This window comes from Ceratotherium simum, chromosome 16, assembly GCF_057802395.1.
Source record: "Ceratotherium simum simum isolate JZ-2026a chromosome 16, ASM5780239v1, whole genome shotgun sequence".
NCBI lineage: Eukaryota > Metazoa > Chordata > Mammalia > Perissodactyla > Rhinocerotidae > Ceratotherium > Ceratotherium simum.
The window spans coordinates 41024411-41034491 of NC_141915.1; the positions used below are offsets into that span (position 1 = coordinate 41024411).

Sequence of the window (10081 nt, forward strand, 5' to 3'; positions counted from 1 at the left end):
GGACGAGAGCACTGGTCAGCAGCAGGATCCAAAGAGTTGGCTCCCCTCTTCTCAGTGAGGTATGGGGTTGTGGGGGGGGGGGGGGTCCCAGAACGGAGTAGACTCCATGTGGGACTCTGGGACAGCTGCCCGGTCTGCTCTGTTCCTCTGGGGCCCAGGCACACAGAGCAGGACCACCTCGAAGCCCACTGCTTGACTTCCTCCCCGCCCACTTCTGAGCCTGCTTTCAGCCAGGTGGCTCCCAGCCGCCGTCTTTACCCTCAAGCAAGCCCACTGTCCCTGTATTCCCTCCAAACGGTAATGGCAGCCACTTGAGCAGAGGGGAAGCTCACCTCACCACACCCAAGTCTAAGAAATCTCACATCCTTGCACTCCTCTGAAGTGGATCTCCTTTGGGGGTGGAAGCTTATTCTGGCACCACCTACAAGGCAGAGTTATCCTGGGGATCCTTGTGCAGTCCAGAGCATTCTAGGCTTCAGTCCTCATGGTGACTACTGACAGGTTTTGCTCTCTGTCCTGGCCCACGTGGCCTCCCGAATGTGGACCACTTCCCAGATTCCATGTCACACCAAACCTCGTTGCCCTGCTGGGATGCTGGTCCCCAGGGTCCAACATCTCTCAGGGTATCACGCAGACCCTCCCCACCAGGGTCCTATCACTTCTAGGCCCACAAAACCATCCCTTCGCAGTCCCCGAAGAGCTCGTTCTGACCTCCCTCCTCCCTGAGTTGTCCCCACATACCTCTGAAACTCCAGTCATTCACCTCCAGAACGGCCCACCCTCACCCAGAGATCACCCCAGATCAGCCCTTCTTAATGCCTAAACTCAGGTGAAAAGAATCCTGGAGTTTCAGGAACACAAAGCAGGTCTCTCTTTGCTGGGGTGAAGATGGGGTCAAGAGGAACCAACGTCACTTATTCCTTTTCCTAATAACTCACCCTCTCATGCTACCATTTATAGAGCACTGACTATGTGCCAACTACAATGCTAAACTCGTTGCCTGCATGAGATCACCTAATCCTCCATCGGCCTTATGTAGTAAGGGTTTTTATTCCTCATTTTATAAAAGAAGATCTTGCCCAAACTCTTAATGCCAGTTGGTACAGGAGCTGGGACTCCAATCCGGGATGTCTGATTCCAAAGCCCAGGCTTTTAGCCCCGTTGCCCTGAAAGACAAAGTCTTTCTTTAACCCCAGTCCTACCCACCCCCGTCCCCCACCCCAGAAGCTTCATTCATGCAGCCAAATGAATGAGCTGTTGAAACTGACTCAGTCAACTCTTTCCTAGCTCACTGCAGTGAGCCCCACCCACCTCTGGAATCTTCACTACTCACTCAGGGGAGTCCTCCTCTTCCTCCTCCTTCTCCAGCCCCCCAAAGACAGGAATAGACGCTCCGCACCACAGGAGGCTCCTACAACCCTGTCTCTCAATGTGCGTTCCCTCATCGGATTCCCACATCAACTCCAAGAAGCAGAGTTCACCATGCTTACCGGAGTAAGTGGGGAAACTGAGACTCTCAGAGGTCACAGAACTAATACAGAGCAGAGCCAGAGTCAGAAACTATTCAGTCCCCCCAAAGCCTCTAAAACTGGCCTCATCATGAATGGGGTCACGAGAGGCAGCTCACCCAGTGTGGCTCACACAGCCGCCCCTGAGCCTGCACTGCCCCAGGCAGTGTTAGGGTCCTCACACGCATTCTTCCAGCGAGTCCTCCCAACAAGCACGCGAGGGAGGTACTGTCGTCATGGCCACTTTACAGATGTGGAAACTGAGGCTTGGAGATGATAATCAGCTTGACCTGTGTCAACCAAGAGCAGGCAGGATTCAGACCCAGACCAAGAGGAGGTGGGATGGAGGGAGACAAAACTCTCAGTAAAGTGTGAGTTCTTACTGGGTCCATGGACCCCCACTGATGAGCTTTAGGGGACCCATTAACCTCATGAATTGTATACAAATGTGTGTGTTTATTGAGGGGCAAGGGAGAGAATCTATAGCTTTTAACATATTCTCAAAGGAGTCCCTGATGACAAAACTGTTCAGAATCCTTACTCTAGCCCAGTGTCTGGCACAAAAGGCACTCCAAACTATCTGGTGAATGAAGGAACCAACGAATGAATAAACGAGTAAATGAATGAGTGAGTGAATGAATGAATGTGCCTCATGTCCTAGGAGACACCCCAGATGACCTGGTACACACATCTCTCTGTATCTTTTGAGATGGTGAAAGCCATCCCGGGACCTGAGCCCAGTCCGCCCCCCGGCCCTTTCTCTCAGTCCCCGAGGCCACAGCCAGGTGCTATGACAAACTCGAGAGAACGCTTCCCCTGCTTTCTCCCCACCTCCACCCCTGACAATGACCAGGCAGAGGCGGGAGTTGTGCAACTCAGATAATGAAGCTTTATTGATTGCCAGGAGGGGGCAAGGGTGAGGCAGTGTTCAGGTATGAAGTGCTTGGGGGATGGGAGAGGGGATCCCCTAGTGAGATCTGTGTCCACGCGGGGGGCCTCCTAGGCCTGAACAGTGCTGAGCAGTCTTAGTTCTTGGTGCGAAGGACTTGCTCGTGGGTGGACACCACCTTGCCATCGTGCACGTCCATGATCTTGGTGCGGATCTGACGGCTGGAGGAGGTCACTGAGGAAAAGAGGAGAGAGGGTGTTACCAGAAGTGGACAGGCAATGGAGAAATCAGGACTGGGGAGGCCAAGTTGTTGAGACAACTTAAATGAACTGTCTTCCTACTGCCCTCTCACCTGATGGTCACTTCCCTCCCTGCTCTTTCCCCAGCACTGATACCATCAGCACATTCCTTCAGACTAGGGCTCCCTAAGGTCAGAGGCAGAGTCTGTGTCCTCAGACTAGAGCCTCCTAAGAACTCAGACTGGACTGGTTCATTGCAGATTGACCCAAATGGACCGTCTTGGTGGGAATAGCCTTGTGAGGCTCTGTCCATGGTTCTGACCTCCAGAACCGTGGGGTCTGCCACAGACACCGGGCAACAGAAGTAAAAGGTGGAGGCCACCAGCTCCTAGTCCTAAGGAGGGTTTAGAAAATGGCTTCTTCCACCGAAAGATATTTATAAGGGATCTTGGGTGAGAAAACTCTAGCTCAACCCTTCCAGAAGCCCCTCTCCAACTCCCTAGACCTGCTCGGAAACAGAGGGTGGTCCTGAGTCCAGGCTTGATGAGGAGGAAGGTCTTACCATCTCTGGATGACTGAGAGCCAGAGGAGAACTGTGAGGAGGAGAGGCTGTGAAGACAGAAAGGGGCAAGATCATTAAACACATAGGGGACAGTGAGTGAATAGTGGGGGGATAGGGCAGGACACTCACTGTGCGTCCTCGCCCTCCAGCAGGCGGCGGTAGGTGGCGATCTCCTGCTCCAGCCGTGTCTTCACGTCCAGCAGGATCTTGTACTCCTGGTTCTGCTGCTCCATCTCGCAGCGCAGCTGAGCCAGCTGTTCCTCCACACTGCTGATCAGTTCTTGGATCTGGGCCAGCTGCATGCAGTAGCGGCCTTTGGTCTCCTCCAGGCTGTTCTCCAGGGATGCTTTCTGTGATGGAGGAAAAGGGGATCAGGGACCAATGCAAGTGGTCATTCCCTCCCTTGTAGTCCTGGGCACACCCCAGGCCTGGCCGTGCCCCTACCATGCTGAGCTGGGACTGCAGCTCGATCTCCAGGTTCTGCACAGTGCGCCGGAGCTCTGAGATCTCGCTCTTGCCGCTCTGCACCAGCTCGCTGTTGGTGGCCACCTCGCGGTTCAGCTCCTCTGTCTGCAGAAAAGAAAACATCATTCACACTGGAAGTTCCTGGGAGGTAGGTCTCCTGGGTCCCCTCCACCTGGTGACACCCCGAATGACACCCACCTTGCTGAAGAACCAGTCCTCGGCGTCCTTGCGGTTCTTCTCTGCTATCTTCTCGTACTGGTCGCGCATCTCGTTCAGGATGCGGCTCAGGTCCACGCCGGGGGCGGCGTCCATCTCCACGTTGACGTCTCCGCCCACCTGGCCTCTCAGGCTGTTCATCTCCTGTGCAACCAAAGAAGAGTCCACAGTCAGGAGCCTCACTATGGCAGCTGATTGGGATTCCCTAATCAGGGGTATTCCTGGCCTGAACGGTCTCTCCACCATCTCAGTTCCATCTCTTCTATCCCCGCTAATCTTCCAAGCTGGCCTTTCCATTTAGCTCTCACCTCCTCGTGGTTCTTCCTCAGGTAGGCCAGCTCCTCCTTCAGGCTCTCGATCTGCATCTCCAGGTCGGTCCTGGCCAGGGTCAGCTCGTCCAGCACCCTGCGCAGGCCGTTGATGTCGGCCTCCACGCTCAAACGCAGGTTCAGCTCCGTCTCATACCTGCAATGACCGGAGAGAAAAGGAGTGAGACACCCATCCTGGCCACACTGAAGGCTTTGTTCTCTTCCCCCTGCAGCTTCTTCCCATAGCTGGCACCCTGTGGGTAGCTGAGGGAGCCAATCTTGAAAATGGCATGGTTGGACATGGTGCCCATTGATTGCTCAGACCTGAACATCCCTGGGGTGCAGGGAATAAGGCAGTTCATCATGCTGCAGAATTCAGGGAGGGAAGATGCTTCTAGCTTCAGCCAACCAATAGCACACAAGGCCTCCAGATATGACTACCTCCTGCACTTCAGGGGCAGGTGGGGAAGTGGGGAGCGCCTCTCCCTAAAGCAATGGCTCCCAAACCTGGCTGTGGATCAGAATCACCCAGGTAGCCTGTTAAAAATAACTGGATCAGAACTCCAAGGGTGGGGCCCAAGAATCTTGTACATTTACAAGCACCCCAAGGGGTTTTCACGTGGCCATGCTGGCACTCATCAGCTCTGTTTAGGGAATGCTGCTCCAAAAATGCCCCACCCAGGGGAGACTGGATGTTCTGGGCCACCACTGCAAACTCACTTGGTGCGGAAGTCATCAGCAGCCAGGCGGGCATTGTCAATCTGCAGGACAACATTAGCATTGTCCACGGTGGCGGTGAGGATCTGCAGATGGAAAGGGCACAGGTCATTGGTCAAATGGGCATCACTAGCCAGACTTCACTGCAGCCTGCATTAGGCCTTTGCGTTCATGAGTCCCTCTTCTCTCCAGAAGCCTTCACCACAGCAACCTAAAAGATAACCCCCAGTGGTCCAGCTTTGCCTCAGGGCTTTGCTGTCTCGTGGTCAGCGGAGGGGGTAGAAAGAGCCCTGACCTTAGAATCAAAAGTCCTTGAGTTCTTGTGCTGGTTCTACCAATGACTTGCCACAAGACCTGAGACGAGCCTCAGGGCCTCAGGTTCCCTTCCTACAGACGAGGGGAGTGACCTAAGGCTCCCTAGACCCCCTTCCTGATCTGAATCCCCCTCTCTGCACAAGCCAGACCTGCCAGTCCTCTGCAGGCACGTACATTCCCTTTCAAGCCTGCAGAGCATGGGACCTCAGGTGGGGCTTTCCCAAAAGATGAGACCTAGCTGGCACAGGGGCTTAGAAAATAGGAAGCTGAAGAAAAAGAAGATCCAGTGAACCCTGAGCTTGGCTAGAGTCCCCTCCCTAGTCATCTAATTTCCCTAATCCATGCAAGGCGTCAGAGCCGGATACCAAGGGAAGCAGGATCAGCAGGGAGGGCTCCCAAGCTGATGTGGGAGTGGGGAGCAGGGGCCACAGATGACACAAGCCCCCCAGGCTCCCTCCCATCCAGGGTACATAAGGTGGGCCGCCACTGATCGTCTCTGTGGGTTTTCTGTGCCCGCCTAGCTATGGGATGGGCCAGCCGGTGCCAGGGCTCATGGGCGGCAGCTGCCACAGCCCAGACTAATGAGCTAATGAGCAGTTTGGGTGTCTAGCCTAGTCCCGTTACAGCCTCGCCCCTCCCTTGTGCTGGAGAACAGGTAGCTGCCTCCTGGACTGGCAGGTGGAGCGCAAGGGTTCTAGCCTCGGCTCTGCCATTCATTTGCTGTGTGACCTTGGGCAGGTCACAGCACCTCTCAAAGCTGCAACTTCTTCCTCTGTAAAATGTAAGGGTAGGAATCCCTGGTCTCACATGGTCCAAGGATCTGGAGCCCAGAGGGCATGAGCAAGGCAGGGAAATGGAGGCCATCTTCCCACTGACCAGCTCTGTTGGGGGCGTCCAGAAGAAAGGATCAGGGGTTGGAGTCTGTCCTGTCTAGGAATCTAAAGGTGCCAGTGGCCTGGGGCATCTGTTGCTCCCGGAGTGAGGTAACTGGAATGGCACTTGCTGCTGCCCGGTGCACACACCTTGTTCCTCAGGTCCTCGATGGTCTTGAAGTAGGGGCTGTAGTCCTTGATCTCAGCGGGCCTCTGCTTCTGGTACCAGTCGCGGATCTTCACCTCCAGGTCGGCGTTGGCCTCCTCCAGGGCGCGCACCTTGTCCAGGTAGGAGGCCAGGCGGTCGTTGAGGTTCTGCATGGTCACCTTCTCACTGCCCACCAGGAGCCCATCACCACCACCGAAGCCACCACCGAAGCCACCACCAATGCCACCACCAAAGCCACCACCAAGGCCAGCACCAAGGCCACCACCATATCCTCCGCCGTAGCTGCTACCCAGGGCCCCACCAAAGCTGCTGCTGCTGCTGAAGCCGCCGCCATAGCCGCCCCCCAGCCCGCAGGCCCCCCCGGAGGAGTAGCGAGTGGAGACTGACAGGCCCCCTCCATAGGCGCTGGGGGCCCGGTAGGACCCTCCGCCCAGGACGGAGGAAATGCGGCTGGAGCCACCACCGATGCCACAGGAGCCCTTCAGGGAGCTGGAGGAGGTGAACTGGCGGCTGCAGGTGGTCATGGTGCCGAGGACGGTGAGTGAGCGAACGAGTCGGCAGAGAGAAGAGAGAGGTGCTCAGGTAAGTTGGCAAAGGATGTGGGTGCTTTATACTCCTGAGTAGGGGGCGGGCCTGGCATTTTCCATTCCCCTTGGCTTTCATCACCCACGGGCCAGTGCCAACTCCCAGTCAGATCCCTCCTCTCCTCCGCCTCGTCATGTCTGTCATATTTTACTGGAAACTCATTGTTTGGGGTGTTTTTGGTTTCTTGTCCCGCCAGGCGTGATTCACAAGAGGAGGTGTGGGCCTGCAGGCTACACTTTCCCATGGGCCCTGGGAGCCGCGGCCCTCAGGAGCCCACATGCTGGGCCCCGCCGGGTGGCAGGGAGCAGGCCACTCCGCACCATAAACCTGGTGACCTGTTGGTTCCCCATTAGCTCGGTGGGCCTCTGACATCCACTTGGAGGAAGCCCACCACTCCAGGCGGCACCCGGCTGGAGAAACACCAGCACGGCAAGATCACACAGGGCACAGAGATGTCCCTTCAGCATTGCCATCTATAAAAAGAGACAAGAAGGTCTTGGTGCCTCCGAGGTCTGACCTGCTGGGCTGAGCTAGGGAGCCTGACACATCCCTGAAACATGCCCAGCCAGTCAGGGGGCTCAGATTTCCACCCTGACACCCCCATTAAAGGGAAACACAGACACCTCTCCCTAGCCCTGGGCACAGAGCCTGAGATCCTCCACACACTTGTGGATGGGCCCGTGGCACTGGCTGCTCAGTCTGGCCGAGGACAGGTGGCGTCACAGGCAGAACCAGAGACGTGGGGAAAGAGCGTGTGGTCAGACTGAGTCCTGGCTCTGCCAGTCACTCCTGTGAGACCCAGGCCCTGACCTCATGGTCAGCCTCAGTTTGCGCGTCTGTAAAGTGGGAGTAAATACCATCGGCCCTGCCTACTGCAGAGTAAGCTCTGAGAATCCAATGTTGGCAGTGTGTGTGAAAGTGTTTTGTAAGCTGAGTGTGGCACAAAGTCTGGTTAGCATTGTTGTAGCCCACTCTGGGCCCCAAAAGGGATGGAGCAACACCCTGGAACAGGACTGGAGGGGTCTTTTGGCTTCTAGCCCCAGGCATCTTCTCAGGCCCCCAGGGCAGCCCCAGAGGGAGGGGTTGGCACAGGCACCCTTATCTGAACCCCTGTGGAGCTGGCTCAAGGGATTTTTTTTGCAGGGGGTGGGGGAGAGGAGTGGCAGGCATGCAGACACCTGGGCGTGGACTGGAGGGCCTCTGACTCCTGAGGCTCCGAGGGTCAGGGGACATTTCCAGGGGTCCATTTGGCTCTGCCTTGGAGGTTTGTGTATCGGGACCTCAGCAATCCCACATCTCCCAGACAACCTCCAAAAGCACCCTCTCCAGCCACACCCCTCCCTCCCGCCAGCCCCTCAGCTCCACGGACCCCGGCAGGCATGTTGGGAGGAATGTGGTCGTGTCTGGGGCTGCCTGACACGTCCCATCTCCCCAGACAGGCCCCAACAGCCCCTGCTGGAGGCTCCAACGCTCTTCCTAGGATCAACTGCTTCCAGAAAGGAAGCGGAGCCTCCCTCTCCCCCCACCCCAACTGCCAGCAAAGCAGAAGTGAGGGAGCCGCCCCCACCTGGGGGGCTTAGGAGCCCAGAAGACAATGCTGAGACAGACACTTGAGGCTGTGGGCTCCCCAAATCTGCCACGCGGAACACTGGCAAGGATGTGAGTAACCAAGGGCTCTGCCCCACCCCGCCCCATCCACCACTGACAGACACTCCTAATCTTCTTCCAGAGGATGGGCCCCCACCCCGGCCCAGCCCTACAATTTTCCCCAGCGAGAGGCAGCAGGGATTTTCGCTGAGGGACAGACGCGTTTGTCAGGAGGCATGTTGCTGTCCGCTGGGGGGCGTGGGGTGGGGGCTGCTCGCCAGAGAAAAATGCAGCATCCAGAAGGACCCCGGAGCAGGAGTGGGTGCACAGCCCGATAGCAGCCCCTCTGCGCCGCCCACCACGCCGCCTCCCTGCACTACAGGGAACCTCGGATAAAGTTCCTGGAGCACAGAAAAAGCTCTCCTTCCCCCCACCTGATTCAGTGGAACCTCGAAAGAGGATCCCTCCTTGCCCCCTCCAAGGGGAATCTAAAAGATCAAGAGGGTAGGGAACCGATGACATAAATGCATGCACACAATCCAAGAAGAGGCCTTTGCCAGCCCTCGCTGCCCCTACGGACCCTGGAACCCAGCATGGAATACACGTCTGATCTTCTCCCCCAACCCAGGCTTAGAAGCCTGGCTCAGATCTCGAAACCAACCCCCCTTCACCCTGCAGACATGGAACTAGGAGCAAACAGCCCAGACTGGTGCTTATAACATTTTGAGGAGAGGCAGCTTTCTGGGGCAGCAAGGGTTAACGGGATGGGGGGGTTGTCTGTTGGTGCCTGGAGTACTCCCCACCTCAGGACTCCTGGCAGGCTTTGTGTGGGCACCATTACTTGCTCCTCGCTCCAGCTGCCCCAGGAGGGAGGGGGTAAAGGAGGAGCCCCGGGGCGGCGTCTCTTGTGGTCGGTGAGTCTCCCCACACCAGCCTGTGGGGGGTACGGATGCCAATCCAAACAGGTGAAGCGGCAGGGTCAGGAAGCCCCCACAGAGCCCGCATTGTGTGCTGAGGAGGGTGGGGACGCTAGGGGAGAGGATCCTAAGGAAGGAGGGGACCTCAGGACAGCCCAGTCTGTGGAAGGAGGCACAGCCCCTACCCTCGAGCCCAGTCTAATGGAGGAGATTGTCCCTGCCCTTAGGAAGCCCCCAGAAGGAGAGGAAAGAGAGGATACACATCAAAATTACTTAAGATATCAACAGACCTGAGAAAAGTGCAGTCCATATGTATTGGTTTCCTGGGACGGCCATAACAAATTACCACAAACCTGGTGGATTAAAACAGAAAGTTATTCTCTCCCAGTTCTGGAGGCCAGAAGTCCCAAATCCAGGTGCCAGCAGGGCCACACTCCCTCTGAAGGCTCCAGGGGAGAATCCTTCCCTGCCTCTTCCAGCTTCTGGAGGCTCCAGGTGTTCCTGGGTTTGTAGCTGCCTCGCTCCCGTCTCTGCCTCTGTCTTCACATGGCCTTCATCTCTGTGTGTCTCTACGTGTCCTTTTCTGTCTCTTATAGGGACATTCACTGGATTTAGTGCCCACCCTAATCCAGTATGATCTCATCTCAATTCTTACCATAATTACGTCTGCAAAGACCCTATTTCCAAATAAGATCACATTCTGAGGTTCTGGTGGACATGATTTGCGGGTGA

General features: G+C 56.4%; 1 protein-coding gene across 1 annotated transcript; it reads right to left on the minus strand.

Annotated features, from left to right (window-relative positions):
* Window positions 1-2382: 2382 nt before the first annotated feature.
* On the minus strand, window positions 2383-6815 carry LOC101406817 (keratin, type I cytoskeletal 14). Its single transcript, XM_004434491.2, has 8 exons — window positions 6242-6815; window positions 4908-4990; window positions 4188-4344; window positions 3862-4023; window positions 3643-3768; window positions 3328-3548; window positions 3199-3245; window positions 2383-2631 (listed from the first exon to the last, which is right to left on the minus strand). The coding sequence occupies exons 1-8, from the start codon at window positions 6782-6784 to the stop codon at window positions 2534-2536; spliced, it is 1437 nt and encodes a 478-aa protein (XP_004434548.1). The 5' UTR covers window positions 6785-6815; the 3' UTR covers window positions 2383-2533.
* Between the last annotated feature and the right edge of the window lie 3266 nt (window positions 6816-10081).